Raw genomic sequence first — 19,444 nt, 5'->3', positions numbered from 1 at the left:
CATCATGTGAAATACAAATGTCTACTGAAGTTTCAGGCCAAACTGTCCATTCTGTAATGAGCAGAGAAGCACAGACCGTGCAAGGAGTATTCCAACAAATGAACTTCTGTTATCAATTCGCTCTGGTTTAGCATTTAAAACTATACCTTATCTAAAGTAATACTCAGTCCAAATAAGCTGGGTTTAGTCTCAGAAAAGTTCTTGTTGCAACAGAGATAAATTAACCAGTGATCCAGCTAAGAAGAAAATGTCACGTCCTTTTTAGAACATGTGGTTGGAAAATTGGCCTTGTCTGTCCTCTGTGACAGATCTCCTCTCAAAGCTAGCTGGTCTGGCATCTCATTTAAGCACCAACAGCTCTTTTATAGAAACAATCATAACTTGATTTAGCTACTACATCTTACACCCTTGGCTGGCAAAAACATACATGATACTCGCCCCTCACTATCTGGATAGGCTCCACTACCTGATGTGGTTGTCTTGTTTAAAATGGCTACTTTAGTCCAGGTGAAAATAGTAAATCTTTCCCTGGCCACCAGCTGCTGCTTTGGGATACAGTCAGGAACGACGGCTCCATATTCAGGTGATTGACAACCATTATATCCTTGAAGATATTATTGTGTCGTAAGTGTAATCAAGAACTAGGTAGAAGTTTGAGTGTAGATGAGCTGAGCATATCATGTGTACATTAATGAACGGGAGCAATAAAAGCCTGTGCGGCTTGCATGAACCTCTGCCTAACCTCAGCTGTTTCAGTGGATTCCTCCCTCAGCAACTGAATAGGAACACGGCACATAAACAATAAGTTTGTTCACCAAAAGAAAGGTATAAATGGTGATTCTGACCTCAAAATGGAAAAATATCTCTGCTTAGATCCTACTAGCAAAGTAACATGAGCTAACAGTGAAATAAGTAACTCAGATCTACCCCTTTGAGAAGAGACAAACTACAGTTGGATTAGTATTTTAATAGTGTAATGCCAGTGCAGATAGGCCTTTAAACTACAGCCAAAAATATTGTATTAAGAGAATCTTACAGTCCATACTGAAATCCACACATGAATTTACACTGAGGTTTCTGCAAAGCTGCTGGAGAAAACATCTTTAACACTGCTACCTCACTGAGAATGATTGAGAAATCCATAATAGTTTATTGATGAAAAATGCAAGTAAAACATATGCTTAAATAAAGCTAGCTGCTCATCAGTTTAGACCTCCAGTCTTAAAATGGAGACCTTTAATGATATTAAAAAGGAGTTCCTCACTGTTAACAGCAAAGGGAATTTTCATCAGAAATCCAGTGACACCTAGTGGCAAACCAGGAGATGAGATGGGGAAATTTCATCCCTCTTCTGAAAATGCATTACCTCTTCTCTTCTGATAAGCCAATCTAAATTCCTCTCCAAGCATGTTAATGTCATGTTCACCTTTGAGTATTCCCTGCAATAAGGGGAAGAAAACACATGTCAGAAGGTAAAACAAAATAGAGAGATTATTAGGGACTTCTGAAATTCTTGATGGAAGTGACTGTAATAGCTTGTACTGCTGCTACCTTTAGAACAGCCAGCCCTGACAACCACCACAAAACTTCAAGAGATGAGTTTCATATTGGTGTACGTGGTGCTAACCTAGAACTGCCCCTTTTCTTCACGCAAGCGATGATGAGAACCCTGTAAGGATTCTATCACGAGCACTATGCAAAAGACAACATTAATCTGCATTCGCTTTCTAATGAGAGTGATTACAGCAGCACAGCACTGGTGCCAGTTTAGCAAAATCAAGCAACTGCATCAAGAAGAGGCACTGGCTGGGGTGGGGCTCCATCTCCACCTTCAGTTGTGCTGAAATGAGCTCACACAAAGGAATGATTTCCAAAATAAACGGATTCTGAACAACTTAATCAGAAGCTGTTTTGGGGAAGAGAAGCAGGGGAACCCAGAAATCTAAATCTACATCTAAATTAGTTTTAGGGCTAAAAATGCGTCTTACCCACAGAATGTACCTTGCAGCATTTAGGGGAAAAAATTTACAAATTGCATCTATGCTGGAGACTTCAGAATTAGGTAGCACTTTTGAGTGTACCATTAGGTATCATTTTGAGTGAAGTGATGTGTGGCCACACAACTCAGACACAGTGTTGAAGCAGAGAAAAGAAAAAAGTAGCACATTGATACCATGCAACGGGTATGAGCCCTGGATGCTCTGAAATAGCCAAGACTTCCTACAACAGTAAATTCAAACCAGAAAACCATACCAAAGTATTGCCAATTGCAGTCATCCTTTAAGTAAATCTACATTAGAAAATTAGACTCACTCCAAATTTTACAAATCAATGCACCAAAATAGCATATTAATATTTGAATAAAAATTATACTCTGCTATATTTACAATGCTTTCCAGTATTGCAGAAAAGAATTTATTTAAAGAGTTGGATAATTCCTTTCCTACTGTAAATGCATCTTTACATCCCTAAAGCAGCTCTCTGCTCACTGGCATACCATTGGGTCATCTTTCTGATTATGAAATACAATACAAAATAAGTTGTAGTTTATTCCTATTACAGTAATTGCTTCCATATTTTTAACTTCTGAAAACACAAGGATGAACAGAATGAGCTTTGAAATACTTCTATAAGCACTGCAGTTTATTGCACTGCTGTGGAGACCAGGCCTTGCTTCCATGGTAACAGAAGACTTAGAAGACTGCCAAATTGCTCCCAAAGCCCCAGCTGAGAAATTTGGTAGAAATGGGGTTTGAGATATTGTGGACCCCTCTCTATCTAGAAAAGCCCTGCTTTAGAACTTATATTCCGTATCCCAAAGACTGGATGTGTAAAGTGCTGTGGGAGCTTTCAGCAAGTTCTCTACAAGGCATCAGTATTGCAGGAGAGCCCAAAGGCCCTTGTACAGAGAAAATACTTGTGTAAATAGCTTCCCAACTCAAAAAGAAATTTTAAAAAAGGGAAAGGTGAGCACAGGAGAGCTGACGCAATAAGGACACCTGCCAGAATTTACACAGCTTTGCAACTTCACCTTAAACTCCCCAAGAGAACACCGATTTCCAGGACAAACATTTAAAGCATTTAAAAAACAATTCACTTACTCGAGGCAGATAACCCAGTAATTTTGAGGCATGCTCTTTCAGGAGTTTCTGTCTCTCTTCTTCAACAATTGCACGGATGTTTTCTTGTCTTCTCTCCTCTAACTGCCTTTCTTCCAGTTCATGCTCCTACAATAAACAAGCAAGTTTTTGTAACTGTTGAGTTTCAGCTCTGTGAACATGTGTGTCCACCAATATCCACCTTGGTATAAAGAGAAATTTTTTTTTTGGTGGAGTATATTTTGAACTTCCACTTATTAACTCCTGGTCAGAGAAAATTAATTTGAAAAGGATGGAGAAGTGTACGTAAAAAACCACAAAGCACTGTTTAAACAATACATGTTTGGTAACTAGAAGAAAACCTCAGACAAAAGAGAAGGCTGAATGGCAAGACGTGGGGCAGGTCCACTATGTAAGTGTTCACTCTCGTACTAGAAGCCCTTTTAAAGGTAGTTAAGGTCTGGTTCCTTCTTGGCTCCAAGACAAGTTAGTCTGTCCCTGCCCTACTGTTCTAATCCAGGAAAAGGAGAAATAGGCATGTATTCCCATGCCAATGACTAGGAATTGCAATTCATGTTAACGCATGTGATTTATACTGTATAGAACAGGTCCGAAAACTGCGGTATAGGATTCCATGACTTGTTCTCAGCTTACACCTTTTCCTCCTCAGGTGATAATTCAAGAGACTTAATCTAAAACCAAACCTGGGACTTTCCCTTCTCACACACCATCATCAGTGATACTGGTCAGGGATGCTAAACTGGACAACAGTTGTGTCCAGACTTTTTTCTTGTCAGCAAACCAAAACAAAGGCCTGCTTCCCCGCCTGCACATTTCTCTGCAATTCCCCTGTCACCTTTCCCTAGTAATAATAGCCTTGTCACTTCGGGTAGCAAAAGTATTCTCATAGTGAAACATTCTGGCCAAATCAAAGGCAAAAGTGAAAACTCTTACTTTATCTGTAATAAACTGCTTGTGACGGTCTTCAATAAGTTTTTCCACAGCCCTTCTGTGTTCAAGCTGTTTCATTCTTCGCTTCTGCACATTCATCTGTTCGATGCGATCATCCTCTGCAAACTTGGCCAACATCTGTTTTCTGAAGGTTTCTTCCTCTTCTTCTACAGCTTGTTGCACTACTTTCTTTAAAGCAAATTGCTCTTCGTAAGTTTGCCTTAAGTCTAGGCGTTGCCTCATTCTCTTTTCAATTTCTGCCTACAAAGGAAATTCAATGAAGTGCTGTATTACTGAACATACTTTGGAAAATTTTGATCATCATCAGCCAATCTACTCGATTTATCTTGGAATGAATTTACTGTAGCTGTTACCTTCTAGCATAAATAACTAGAGCAAACACTCCGTATGTGGCACTGCTCTCCAGTATCAACCAGTTTGGCAAATGTCTCGAGATTCTCAAAATTAAGTCCAAAACAAAAGGAGGTTATTTTTTCCCATTGCCATGAAGTGAATCAACAAGACAGTCATCCTGAACAACTCTCTAAAAATAACAGCATTAAGTATCTCAGCCTGTGTTACATTTTGTTTGCCACCCACAGCAAAAGACAAGACAGTGTGGGCAGGCCCACAGGAAAAAGCAAATGGCCACGCAAAAAGCACGCAGTTAATTAACCTGCTTAGCTTAAACCCGATCTTGATTCAAGTTACTGGCATTCTCCTTCATGAAATAAATAAATATATGAAGGAGACAATAAGGATATTCAAAACCTTCAGTTGTCTTCCTGGTTGAAATAAAACATACATACATTATGGATGGCAAAGAAAACTCCCAAAACTAAGTTAATATAGAAATTGCTTGTCTCACTAAGAATGTTTAGGAAATAGTGTTGCAAATAGATGCTTTGTGCCAGAACAGAATTGAAAACAATTCATATTTATTTAATGCACCTAAAATCATGCCAGAATTAAGCTTTTTGCTTTGAGACGGCTCACAGACCAAAATGGGCTCAAGGAAGTCCCTCAAAAACATCCCAAAGTCACAAATAACACCATAGGCTTAGAAAATCCAAAGCATGGAAAAAAAACCCAACCCAACCCAGCCCATGAGCAAAAAGGAAAAGTTGTAGAAATGGGAGTTACTTGGCCTCTGAAGAGCATCCTCAGATGCAGAAGGAATTGCATGTGGGACATCCTCTCACTAAATGTTCTCTGAGCATCATAACTCCAGTGACAATTTCCAAAGACTGAAGGAGCGCTGCTCCATCACAAAAACATCAGAAGCAAAAGGACAGAGGAAGACTATGTAAAATACTGCCCCCTGCATTCACTTTATTACCTACTCTCTAGATCAGCAATTGAAAATGGTTTCATTTTCTTTTTAAATTTTCATACCTGATCTGTTTAAATTACATTAGTTTACCCATAGCTACAAGTGCTCCATAAATTATACGTTCTCCTGCATGTACACTACCATTTTTATTTTATAAAACTTTCACCCAGACCAGCTCTTCTAACCTGAATGTTCTGCAGGAATTATAGCAAAGCTGAAATACTCCTCTCCACTTGCATTTTCCCTTAACAGGTTATGCACAGGCATGTGTAACATATGTACGATATATGAAAAAACTGCTATCTGACAAGTATCAAAATACCCATATGTGTATCTGCAGGAGAAATCCAGGGAAAGTTAAATGCTCCCCAATCCAAAACATAGGTACTACTTCAACTACCCATCAGCGCTTACCATCTCATTCTGCCTTTCTGTGTCCTCTTGCTCTTCTAGATACAGCTCTTGACAGATTTGTGCCAGTTCTTCACGCTTCTGTTGTTCTCTTTCCAGATTTTGGGCAATCTATTACAAAAAGGAAGGATTTCTAAATGAAAGACAAAAATGTACAATAATTTTTTATGAAATTTCAGTTTTTGCTACCATGCTCTGAAGTCTTTGTCTTTTCTCCTCAGTGTCTCGAACTTTAGCCATCTGATCATCTTCTCTTTGTTGCTGAACGTTGGCAAACTCCATAATTTTCCTATTTTCTTCTTCCATCTCTTCCTGTTTCCTTCTCCTCCAAAGAGCTTGTTCTTTTTTGAATTCTTCAATATATGTCTGAGTTGCTCTCATTTTATCTAACTTCAGTTGTTTTTCCCTGTAGAAGATAGAAAAAAATTAAAATTATTTAACATACTGCAGAGTAACATTAAACAGACCATATGCTCATCATTAACAATATATTCCAGAAACTAAGATTTAAAGGACTCTCCTTACCCGTTCAGCTGAAAACTAGATACCTAAATTGAAAATACTTATTAATGAATCACCCCAAACAGGTTAATCTCACATGTCTTAACACCTTTCTTCAGGAAAACAGACTGTACATACACTCACTTCTACTCAGTTTCATACGTGCTCCATCCAAGCAGAAAGGAGGAGGAAGCCCAATGGCACCAGAATCTCCTAAACTTTTTATTTACTTATTCATACTAAACCCTCACCCTCCAAACTACCACCCTGCCCTCAGAAACCTCCTTTCCTATCCCTGTCCATAAGACAGGCACACAGCACGTCTCATGAAGATGTAGGGACATGAGGCAAGGCAGAAATCTGAAATGCAGCCATTTCCAGCACTTGGGGCCCAATGGAAGCACTCCTTGAAATAAGCTGGCTTTCATGACCGGGGAACAAGGACACAATGCTGACTGGAAAGAGAGGAACATTCTGACATTTAAACAGCAAAATCCACGCAAGTTAGCCTTTTGTTAGTAAAATGTGACCAGGGAAAACTGAAATAGGCCTTAGTCTATGAAATAAACATATACAAATCAATGTTCCACACAGAATTTTATCAGTTGCTTTGTTTTAAATAAATAAATTCAAAGTAACTAACATTTGGTCTTCCTCGTAGATCTTTCTTACAATTTCATCAATCATGAGTTTCTCTCTTAGAAACTCTTCATATGATTTCTGCTTCTTCCTCTCTTGTTCCTCAATCTGTTTCTCCAGTTCTTGCTGATACATTATTTTCTCCTTATTTCGCTTCACTTCTGCAGAACTTTCTTCTTTTATTACCCTTTCATACTCTTCCTTCATCTTTTGGGCTATTTCAGCCTCACATGTCTATAGGGAGAAAAAGCAATGCAAGATTCCTTTTTATTCCCACTAATATAACTTGTGAAAAAGTACACAATACGAAAAGGAATTATACTGCATTACAAAACCAGAACTTTTTCCACCTCTATCTGTACTGCCTTAATGTGCTTAATAGCTTAATTCAGTAAGTAGAACTCTTGAAGAGAACCCTCAATATCTGAACAACTCGAAGAGAACTAACAATACTTCGAGGAAGCTATGTATTGAACAAAGACGCTGTAGTGTGTTCAGCATGAGTGAAACTAGCTCATGTTGGCATAAGGACTGGAATGTGGTTTCACTATGTAGGACTTCCTCAATAAATGTGTTTTGTCTTTACACCAATTTGCAAAAACTAATGTATAAAACATTAACATAATCAGACTCATCTGCCTGATCACCAATATTATTCTACACATAAAAATTCACGCTTCTCTCTGAAGTTATTCAGATAAAGGTTTAACAATAGTAACATGTTCAACAATGCTTCTGAGGTAAGGATTCCCCATAAAAAGTGCTTACTGCACAAAGTGTATAATTTTTACTTGGATAAACATTACAAAACCAGTAAAATAAAACCTACGTCTATTCGTACAGCTTAGTTCGCTACTACTTTGATTGCAATGGCAAAGCAAGACTTTTACTTATGGATGGTTATTACCAGCTAATTAGTCCTTTGTAACACACAAAGTATTTTCAATAAACAGCAAACGCCCAAACCTCACAATATTTTAGATAAAAAGGCCCGTCCCAAAAGCAAAATTTTCAGCACAGTCCACATGAAGAGTTACAGCACTCAGATGTGGGGAGACGCTGTGAAGCTAATTACCATTTTCTCATACTGCAGAGCTTCTTTTTCAGTGATCTGTGCAGCTCGCTCTTTATTCATATAGGCGGATTTTAGCTTTTTTTCTAACTCTCGAAGTTCAAGACTGGGGGAAAAAAAAAACCAAAAAATAAACATATACTATTACAGCACCTATACAGTAGATTAGGTCAGCACCAGTGGAAAAAAATTTGAAATTTCCATCATTATTTAAACAGTTGAAAAGCCCAAATTGGAATAAAATTGGAAAAGCCCAATTTTAGATGAAAAATACTGCTCTAGTAAAAGAGCAGAAAAATAAAACCTCTCTCAAACCGAGGTCTATAGCTGTCCGTACACTATCAATAGCTTTGCACACTTTACATGTAACTATATAGATCTATGTATATAAACATACACACACACAAGCATACATATATATACACATATATAAGCATATGGTCAAAATGAAAATTTTGTGGATCAGAGTTTTATTGACAAAACTCACTTAAATGTGATCTTTTGTCATATGTGAATCTTAAATAAGTTTTCCTTCCTTTCTGCTTCTGCTACAACTTCCACCAAGTCTGTCTCGCCTCCACCACCCCACGTCGCACCTCCCTTCTCCTCCTCTGCCTTGCATTCAGCTCCCTCGCTCTGCTCCGACACTGTTCGCTGACATCTGTGGTAACCTCTAACAGCAGCAGTGACGTTTCTGAAGTGTTACCTGTTCTCTCGTACTTGTTGCCTCATCTTTGCATCTTTAAGTCTTTCGTGGTTCAGCCTCGCCAGCTCAGTCGCCAGCCTTTCTTCCTGCTCCAGCTGCAGCTCCCTGAACTTCTTGCTCTCTTCTCCCTGATCAGAACAAACCGTTTCCGCCACGGCTCCCTCTGCGTAAAGAGGAAAGCTTTTGGAAGGCACAGGCAGAGCACCTTGGGGTCCGCCCGGCCCCGCCCCTACCCGCAGCACCGCCTCCTCCAGCCGCCGCTAGCGCTCCAGCACCGCCGAGGCCTGCAGGCGACAAGGGACAGGCTGTGCCGCGGGGCCCCCCCAGGCTCCCCGCACTCCCCGTTCCCTCTGTCCCCAGCTCCCCGGCCCGGGCCCCGCTCACCATCGCGCCCGCGCCGCACTGCCACGGCAACGAGCAGCGTAGCCAGGCGGAAAGGCGGGGAACAGCTTCAAATTCCTGGGGAAGCCCGCCGCGCCGATTGGCCGGGAGGGCGGCCCGCCCCTAAGGCGTGGCCCGGGGCGGGAGCAGCGGCCTGGGCCCTCCTCCCCTCACCCCCGCCGGCTGCGGCAGGTTCAAAGGCCGGGCCGTCAGCGCCGCTTTGCAAGAGAGAGCTGGGGAGGCGAGGGCCGAGCTGAGTCAGAGCTGCACCGAGGGTGCGGTTTTCTCGGTCTCTTTTGACCCCAAGCGCACGTGAGGAGCAGGTGCTGCACGGTCTCATGCGCTCACGTCGGTGCAAAAGCGGGTAAGCGCAACGTCCCGGCGGAGAAGAGCGGCGCGTGCGTTCACCGCCGCTGGCGAAGCGGGAAGCAGTAGACGTTGAGCACAAGGAGGGAGGAGAAATATAGTTATCAAACTGTCTTAAAAAAAAAAAAAATCTATTTAGGAGCATTTCTTGACTTACTAGTTCAAGTTAATGCACTTTACTCGTCCATAATCACCAAACCGAGGTGGTAGCATTTAACTAAGAATTTCTCTTCTTTGTACGTATGATATTTGATCCCAAATATGTATTTGGGAGTCAGTCACAGGAGAAATCAACAGCCAGAATGTTAACAATTAACATCAGCAAAATCTATGTAATTCTACATGATTGGCATATATAAACCTGACAGGCAAAAGGGAAATCCAGCCCTTAAGATTTTCTCAGAGAGACAGATATTATGCAAAGCAGAACTGTTCACTCCAGAGTTTCTCCAGACTGGCTTTGCTCCAGGAAGGAAATCAACATTGTGGCATCCAATCCCACAAGCTCTACGCACCCACTTTTACCACTTTTTCCCCCCTTTATTTTCCTTTCTACATAGTTATGTGAAGATATTTAAGCTTATTTAAAGCACTAGTTAAAATTCATTAATGTCGCCTACTTTATAAAATTAATTAAAATTAATGAAGCTTAAGAACACTGTCCAATTAGGTAAAAAGAAATTTGCATGTTTCTACTGATTCTGGGCTAGATATGCCTACATCTATATATGGGATGACAACACTCATCATTTTAAGTCAGTTCCAAATCTTATACAAAAATCTCCCAAATTAGTGGAATTCTTTCTGAAGCTTTGATTATCCTTTGCCCTTCTCATGAGAAAAATGTTTTCCCACAATGCTTGGGGGGGAGGAAGTAAACTACAGGAGATCATGTCTTTAACTGCACTGATACAAGCAGACAGATGAGACAGCAAAAGGTCATTAATTTTCCCTACCTCTTTTTCCAAGTGGTGTTACCACTAAAGCTCTCTTGAAAAAAAATCATCCTGTTTCTTCAACAGTAGGCAAGAAAACAAGTGAATGTCATAAAACCTATCCCCCAACAATTCCAGGGTGTTGACTTAGAAAAAAGGAAGCTTTTAACTACACTGGCACAGCACTGGCTTTCAGTGCTTGAGGTCTGGAGGTGGCAGAGGGTTGGGGGGGATAAAGGTGCAAAAGATACTTTGCTGCCCCTTCTTCTCAGTAAACAGCTATATGCCTCACTGGAAAGAAATGGAATTTTCTTTCTTACCAAACAAAATAACAAAATCAGGTCCCCTACCTCACTTCTGGAAATAATGGCAAATAACCATCAGATGTAAAATTTAATCTTCGCGCACATTATGTCCTTAATTTGGAAGAGCAACACTCTAAAATGAGAATTTAAATATACCTTGATTCATTCTCTGGGACAGCAAGGTATTCAGGCAGAAAAGTGGGAGTGAAAATGCTTGAATAAAAACACACATATATCAGAGACCAACAAGTCAGTTCACAAAGTTCTTTTTAAAATTAAGAGGTGGCTTGTATTTATACGTAAACAGTGTTTGTGAGCAGTGTATCTTTCACAGAAGGGACAGAACACAGCACTAATATCCAGTAAGATCCCAAGGGGAAAATATTTTGAGGTTTCCAGTCCTTGGTGCCTCATTCTTTCATTTCCCAGATATTTTAAATTTGCTGCAGTGTGTTTAAAATGCAAAGAAGAAAAAAAACCACAACACAAATTTGTTTATCCTTGAGAACTTATGGCAGTTTGTGCTCAGAAGCTCTTACCTTTAATGCCCTGATAGTTTTCCCCAACATAAATTAAGCCACAGTGATTCAGGGAATAAATAGTTAAACGTTACTAATGCAATTTAATGTAGCTCAACAAATGTTGAGGCCCGGAGCCAAAACTTAGCCAGGATAATGAGGTAGCCTTGGGCTGTAAGATAACAGGAACAGCCTGCATGATGACTGAAACTTGTTGCTTTGGGGGAGTCATAGGGGCTTCAGGACAAGAAGTGCCTAAACAAAGTGCAGAACTACCAAACTCCTGTCTAGAAACAGCCCCATGATCCCTGAGGTTCTACTCAGAAGCACCCAGGGCAAACAGGCAACAGCCTCACAACTGCCACTGTTGTAAGGGGCCTCAGGCAAGAATGCACTCAAGGACACAATCTTTGCAAGCCTGATGGGGAACATCCTTGGGGGGGATGCAAACAACCTAGCAGCAGATGCCAGTTGAAACCAAGACCAAAGGAACTAAGGACATCTCCATCTAGATAAGAGTCAGAACACCAGTTGAAGGCACTGTGACAAGATTAATCGATGGGCCAACTCGTGACCATATGCGGAAAAAAGGACTTAAAACGCACGGGTAATTAAGATGCAAGTATTATAATTAGTTCCAGGAAATCAAATGCATATGTATATAACTGAGCAATATCATGACTTGTGGTGTGCAAGTTAGGAAGAGCAATCCCCCTTGCACCCAGCACTGCAATAAACATACCTGCTTTATAACTCTCTGAGTTGTAGAGTTTGTTTCCGTGCCTCAGCAGGGACAGTTCAGTAAACATACAGTGTGTGCAGATTTCCAAAGAAAGATAAGTAACCTTTCAGCATGTACTGTCACCCCATGTAGAGAACAGGGAGGAGAAAATACTCCAGAAACTCCACAGGAACACCCAATATACCTTTTCCCTGCTCCTTTCGCTAAACTTAATACTTAAAGATGGAAAACAATCATTTCCTGCAATTCAAATATAACTGCCAGTCTCATCTCTTCTTGAGAGCTCCCCTAAGAACTGTAGGCTCCTGTCCCAAATCTTGGTCCTCCTAACTTTCTTTCCCCTTTACACTCAGCCAGAACTTCCTCTTTTTCTGGTGGTGACCATCGGCCTCTCAGACTTGCACTGTGCTTGTCAACAAAGAGCCCAGCTTTGTCTTCTTGGTGGCCTCCCCATAGCAACTGGGGGCTGCTGTTCAGTCCCCCCAGGGCACTGACTGCTCCTCCCTGTTTGGATCACCCACAAGCGTGCTGGAGGTGCAGACACATGGGTAGCACACCTGCACCTGGGCAAGCATTTCTGTCCTGTGCCCTCCTGGCACATTCCCTTCTCCTCACCAAGGTCGTCTCCACCGGACAATCCACCTCTACCTGTGGGGAAAGCATCTGCTTTTGCTGCTCCTCCCAGCTGTGCAGTCACAGCAAGTCACTGCTCCTCGCAGGGGCCTCCCTCATACGTTCTCATTTGGGAGGAAATCCAGCACTGTCTTGAAAACAGACCTACCTTTGCCTTATATCAAAAAGCAGATCTCCTTGATGGCACCACCTAATTTCTCAGTTAACACTTGCAGAACAGAGTTTCAATCCAGGCAGAGTTGCTCAGTTCATCTGAAGGAACAGAATAAAAATGTACTGCTCTGCAACCAGCTAGGCCAGACTCTCTAAAAGTCAAATGTTTCTCAAGTTTTCTTTCCATAATATAATTTGTCAAGGTTTTAGAATAACAAATAATGAAACATTTACTTTACTATAGTTTGGAAAGGAATGAGTCCCAGCTGCATAATTGCTATCTAACTCATTTCATACAGCATTTCTTCTTGCAGCAGCCTGCTTACAGCTTACTGGTCAGTGACATGCTTCTCGTTCCTTTTCCTAACAGTATTAAACACTCCCAGGGCCTGAAAAGCTTCAGGTAACCAGCAGCCCGCTCTACAAATGTAGACTTAACTCAGCAGTTCTTTCTCAGGGTTAACATTGCATATTAATAAATGATTCAGTTCTCAGTCTCAATACCACCGCCTACTGATCGGCTCACGACAGCAGAAATGAAGACTGCTGAGGAATGAAAATTTTGCTAATGATAAAAATTAAATGCAGCATTAAAGGGAAAAAGAAAGTTCCCTTTATTTTAGCATTTTAAATTGAAGGTGATGCAGGAGAACACAGCAGAAAAGGTCATTAAATGAAAATGGTGAAGCCACTTTGCAGTTTCACCTCTTTTCTTGGGCATTTTACCAGATGATCACAACATGAGACAGTGACAAATGCGTTCCAGCTCAGATAAGATATGTGGGTCATGCTGACTTTGCAACATTGTAAACTGCTATTGGGGATAACACAGCTTCTCTGTGAGGTAATTTACCTTCTTTAGATGAAAAGATAAATGTGAATTAACAGTGGAGAATCTGAAACATCTGAGCTGTGCTATTGATCTACTAAAGACCTAGATAAGTTACAGAGAAACCAATGCTTGCTTTGCTTGAGATTAGTGATGGATGCGATAGCAGATTTAGCAGCTAAGGGGCTATCACTGTCAAGAAAATCTTTGCGCTACGTTTTATTTTTAATTATCCTGCAGTAGTGGGGAAAATGTGTCCCATGGCAGCAGTACGTAGAAGTGATCTTTTACTTAAGACATTATGATCTGTAAACAAGAATATTACAAGGAACAAAAATACTCAGTGCTTCAAATATGTTCAACAAAACCACAGCTGTTCCTGATGAGAAAAATGTGGTTTAATAAATATTTAGCTGTAGTATTGAGCTTTCAAAGAAAAAATGGAGTGTCTCAAGCAGAAAGGATGTTTGTGCAATGGACATGAACAGAAATTAGTCTTTTAGGGGCACCATGTTCTTTGCTTTGTTTTTGGGCTTCCATCTCTGCTCAGTCCTACTGCTCAAGAGTAAAAGCTGTAAACTGTGTGTCTAAACTTTAGTTTGGTTAAACTCAGAGTTAAACTCACTAAACGATGTGACTAAAACTATGAAAATTGATTTACATCCACAGCATTGTATAGCATGTATCTCTGGGTAAACTCAGAGTTCTTAACATTTCCTATTTTTGTTAATGTAACATTTCCTATTAATATTAATAGGAAACTTATTAATATTCCTATTAATATTACAAGTTTATAAAGCACCCACCTACTCTTCTGAGATGACACACTGTTTTTAACAACTGAATACATAAATTCGAAAGACCACAGATGGATTTTACTCCACAGTGACATTACACTTCAATGTTTCTTACAGAGGGTATTTTTGCTGGTTGGACATGAAATAATTGTTATTCTAGTTAAAAGGGCAGGATAACACCAAAGCAGACTCCTGAGGTAGTTTGTAGAGAGGACCTTTAAAAATAAAACTGTTAGTGTAGTGCAACTACACTAGATTCTCCTTCTAGGCAGGAAGAAGTATTAGTCCCTTCCAGGCTTAAGAATTGACAAAATCATTTTTCATCCCACAATCTCTTATCTCCACACAATCCTTGTCATTTCTTTGTTTCCACATTAGCAATGCCAGAAAACATAAGGGCTTCATGAAACATGCAGCCCAAACTCATCTGATGCTTAAAACCAAAAAATCCTTTCAGGATTTGTTCAGTGTCAAGATGGAAAGAGTGCCTTAGGCTCTGCAACTGTTTCTTTCGTATTTTCTTTGGGTGCTTCTGTTTCTTTGCATTTTCTGTCCCATTCATATTACTCCAAGCAGTACCAAGTTTGTGGCTTTCTGCATCTCTCCTATTGATCATATTATTCACATTTTTTAGTAGTTTGTAAGTGTCCTATATATTCTATAGTTTCTTATTATTTCCCTACTTTAATCTATATTGCAGTTCAATTGCTTTTCATAGGAAACGTGAAAAAGGCCCCAATTACACCACCAATATCAGCCAGGTTTTGTACAACATCCAACATCCATTCGGTGAGCTGGGAAATGAGCTTTTACAGCACACAGCAAAGTCTGAGCTTTCTTGCCAACTGGCTGCCTGGCTAGTAGATCTGTTTGGGTTATGGAACAGGGCATCTGTCCTGTGCATTTGGCACAACTTTGCTAGTATTCAGTGATTAAAAACCAATTACAGCACCATGGCCACCATCCAGTGTTTAATCCAACTAGCAAACACTGGGGAGAATGTTAGTTACAATTACCAGGCTTTCTGCTTCACCCGTGATCATTTTTTTAAGCAAATGTTCTAGGCAGAACAAATAGAGTTCTTTTATGTAAAGAATGTTGTAAAACTACTGCTGTAATAACATACCTGGTTTGCGCAGCAAGAGCTTTATCCACTTACCTATCATAATAAAACTCCTGTCCCCTGTGAGAAAGAATAAAGATCATCAGTTCAAGCACAAGGACTGAGTTCTTTCTTAAGAAAATGAACAGTGATGATTTTTAATTGAGAATCTAAACGTTTAAGTATGAAAGTTCTGTTTGTAAAAGCTTTTCAAAATTATGTCTAGTTTAATCAGATTTTTACATGTGTGCTCTGATTTAATTATTTGTCAAAAAGCATCCCTCAAGATATCAAGCTCCATTTGTAGCTTTTAATTTGGAAGCAGAAAGATTAAATACCAGACTTATATTTTTTCCTACTCCATCCTATCTTTGTCTTTCCTGTGTGGGGTTCAGAAGTGGCATTTGAGAAACCAGCCTGCAACAAGCTCATCTACTGAAGTACCCAACTGAACAAGGGCAAAGGGAGCATCTTGGAGGGAAACCAGTCGTTACCCCCAACCCAGCAATCATCATCACCCCAGCTGATTTTGGCCATCATTTAAGCACTCAAATAGGTCACAGTTTCCTTTTCAGTATTTTGTATGCAATGCCATCAGAACATACACCTCTGGAAGGAAGATTAATAATTTTCAAGGCTGAATGAGATATTGAAAGAAAACTGTTAAGGATTACACTTTACTCTTCTTCTCCCTATAGCAGCACCCATAGAGGAGTATACACCAAGTAAAAGGGTGAGGTGGCATATGCTTCCTGGACTGCCTACTCCCTTGGAAGCACCAAGTCCAGGTGTCAGCGTATATTCTAACTTGAGTGCAAAAGAGAGTACCAAGAAACATGCTTAGAAGAAAGCAGAGCCCTTTCATTCCTGCAAGATACCACCAAACAAAATGAATTCCAAAGAGTTCAGTTTAACGTGTAAATAATTAAAAAACTGAGGAGCTCCAAAGGAAGGCTTAGCAAAGAGCGGAAAACTAAGAAGAAAGATGCCATTTGCAAACAACAGAGTCTTTAACAAACTAATCAGTAACCATAACCTTAAGCCAACCGACAGAAAGGGCAACTGAAGGGCAGTAACAGAAAACAAACATCAGTCCCAGAAATGGCTGAGGGGAATGTGAAAGTAATTCTGCTGCCTGCATCCATCTCTGGAACTGGCACTTCATCCTGCCCATCAGCCTCGACAGAGCCCTGTGACAAGCCCAGGGCCCGCAAAATCTCTGCTTCCCTGCCCCACATGGAGATGTGTCTGCAGGAGTCCTGGGGCATTTTTAGTAAAATCCCTGATGTTTTATTCAAGAGCCTTTAGAGAGAAGAGCACACAGTAGTTAACAATACATTTCGCTGCTGATAAAACAGCAGTTCTGTGCTCCAAAACAAGTTCACCGGTGAAGTAGTGAATTGCCTGTGTATTGCTATGGACCAGACAAAGCCCACAGGTTTCTGTCTGCAAGGTATTCCCACTCTCTCACCTCTCAGCATGATTCACTTGCTGAGACCCTGCATACCAGGTCTGTCGAAAGGGCACACTGATGTGGAGCACTGCTGGGGGATCACAGCACTGCCAGCAGCTGCTCAAGGGCTCAAGATGCCTTCTTGGGTGGCTGCAGCTCAGTGCCCACACCCCCTGCCTTGCACTGTGCTGCTCTGCATGCTATGGATTTGCTGCCCAAAAGCAGGGCTCACCCAGCCCCGAAAGCTGTGTTTACTCTGCCACCCTGCAGCTGGACTCTCACTAGTCCCTTCCCTCAGTCAAAGGCTTTCACTTTGAGCAGTGCCCAGATGGCAACTCAGCTGTGCAGGAACCTTTGGCAACTTTTCCCCAAAGCAGCATGTGCTCTTGCTCATGCCTGCCACTCTGCACTTGCTCTAGCAGCAGCAAGGGGAACACAAGACACACAGTGTTTCCCCATAGCATATGACAAAGGGGCAGTTCACTCATCTGACCTCCCTCAAATTGCCATAATTATATTCCCATATACCCTCTTAACGCTGACCCCCTTGGCATCCTTCTGAAACCTGAAAGTGCCCACCATGCAGGCTGTGCGCATGGGGCCCATGGCTTTGTTATGCATCAGTCCTCGTGTCTGCTTCAAAAAGTGCTTGTGTAAGCAAGCCAACCTCATTCTTAGCACCGAGATAATCACAGAGCTGGTACAGAAGCACCAGCTGATTTTGGTCTCAGAGCTACTGCAAAAAAGCCAGGGTCTCCATGTCTCTGTAGAGAAGGAGATCTAATGACACAATAACTACTATTTTGCTTGGAAGGAGATAGGACATTTTCACTGAGAAAATTTCAGGTGATCATACAGAACTCTAAAGAGTAAAAAAGACAAGAGTATAAAAGGACTTCCACCAGTAAACAACATTCACTTCCCATCTGCTATCTTCAGACAAGTTGCTTACCTGAAATCAGAAAACAATGTACATATATGTACGATAGCAAGTAACTATAGAGTTTCATTGTGTGTTTATGCCTTGCACAATAAGCAAACATAGTTTTGAAATAAACAGTTGCACTGAAATTGTATTTCTACAATTTAGAAATCAAACCTAATCTAATTTACTACAGCTGGACACCACCTGCAGAGTACTGTTTAAGTACTCTGAACATTACGCACTTATCTTTTAAATATTGGTAATGCCATTTTTCATTTATGTGACATGAAGTCCCACAGGGAATAATTATGCTAATAAACCTTAATGATTCTTGCAAATAAATGATCAAACAAAATTGCTACTGTTGAGTTATATTAATGGATGCCTTTAGGAGATTTGTCAGGATGTGCTGCTTCTTGAATCCCAATTCATCTTATTTAGCAGAAGAATGTATGTAGTTTGTAAAACAGATTAAGTGTTTAAAATATAATGTGTTTATGGAGTTTCTGCAGTTCATAACATTCAAGCATTATTATCTTGCCTTATAGCAAATCTGCATTAAATGGCTTCTTTGTCTACAACTTTCTTCAGTCATTTTTTTCCCCTCTTCCTTTTGTCCCTTGTGGCTAAAAGTCCTCCTTCTGAAGATCACTAACTTCACCTTTCTGTTACTCATTGAAGAATCAGTGATCATATTGCTGTCCTAATAGATGAACACCACTGTCAAACAACTTGTCGTGGTTTAGCGGCAGCTCAGCCCCACACAGTCGCTCGCTCACTCCCCCACCGGTAGATGGGGGAGAGAATCAGAAGGGTAACGCTCGTGGGTTGGGATAAGAACAGTTTAATAATGAAAATTAAAAGAAACAACAGTAGAAATGCAATGTAAAGGAGAACAACGAGAGGCGCAAAGCCCCGGGGGAGGGGGAAGGGAGGGGAGAGGGGGAACGAACCGCCGGAACAAACCGCACGCGCCGCAGCCGCCCACCGACCCGACGCCGCGCCGCCCCCGCGCTGCCACTGCCCCCCCTCAATATACTGGTCATGGTGTCACATGGTATGGAATGAACCTGCCATTGGCCAGTCGGGGTCAGCCGCCCCCACCATGGCCCTGCCCCTCCCAGCACCCCCTGCCACGCCACGCGGCAGAGCGCGGGAAGCTGGAAAGGTAGCTGACCCCCACAGTGAGGAGAATTAACCCCTTCTCAGCCAAAACCAGCACATTCTCCACCCCTTATTCCATACCATTTACACCATGCCCAGGTCCCATATGATGCAATACAACCGTACCAACCACCACCCCTCCCCTTCCCATCCTTTAACATAATACACAGACATCATTCCCTTAGTTCATGGATCTTCCCTGTAAAATGTCCATTAAAATGTCCATTGAGTTCACGCAGTCCATGACTCTGGGCTCCATCTGTTGTATCAGTCTTTCCGGGTGGGAGAGATGGTGTGTGGCGTTGGGTTGCTGCATACCGAGTCAGTCATCGTTCCATCACTGCTGCACGGCTTGTTTCATAGTTGATCTTCCATGGGTTGGGAGGCTCGTACTCTGATATCATTGATACAACACAGAGGTGACACACAG

The 19,444-nt window shown here is 41.3% G+C and overlaps 1 protein-coding gene across 2 annotated transcripts; it reads right to left on the bottom strand.

Moving 5' to 3' along the window:
- Positions 1 to 948: 948 nt before the first annotated feature.
- MNS1 (meiosis specific nuclear structural 1) lies at positions 949 to 10,072 on the bottom strand. Of its 2 annotated transcripts, none has more exons than XM_075100299.1 (9): positions 9,096 to 9,505; positions 8,712 to 8,839; positions 8,009 to 8,111; positions 6,938 to 7,167; positions 5,983 to 6,199; positions 5,797 to 5,904; positions 4,053 to 4,310; positions 3,102 to 3,227; positions 949 to 1,439 (listed from the first exon to the last, which is right to left on the bottom strand). In XM_075100299.1, the coding sequence occupies exons 1-9, from the start codon at positions 9,096 to 9,098 to the stop codon at positions 1,341 to 1,343; spliced, it is 1,272 nt and encodes a 423-aa protein (XP_074956400.1). In that variant the 5' UTR covers positions 9,099 to 9,505; the 3' UTR covers positions 949 to 1,340. The 2 variants fall into 2 exon arrangements, with proteins under 2 accessions (XP_074956400.1, XP_074956401.1); XM_075100300.1 differs by having other exon boundaries at positions 1,241 to 1,439; positions 8,712 to 8,874; positions 9,096 to 10,072.
- Between the last annotated feature and the right edge of the window lie 9,372 nt (positions 10,073 to 19,444).

The sequence above is a fragment of the Phalacrocorax aristotelis genome, chromosome 7 (assembly GCF_949628215.1).
Source record: "Phalacrocorax aristotelis chromosome 7, bGulAri2.1, whole genome shotgun sequence".
NCBI lineage: Eukaryota > Metazoa > Chordata > Aves > Suliformes > Phalacrocoracidae > Phalacrocorax > Phalacrocorax aristotelis.
This window is presented reverse-complemented; position numbering and strand designations above follow the sequence as displayed.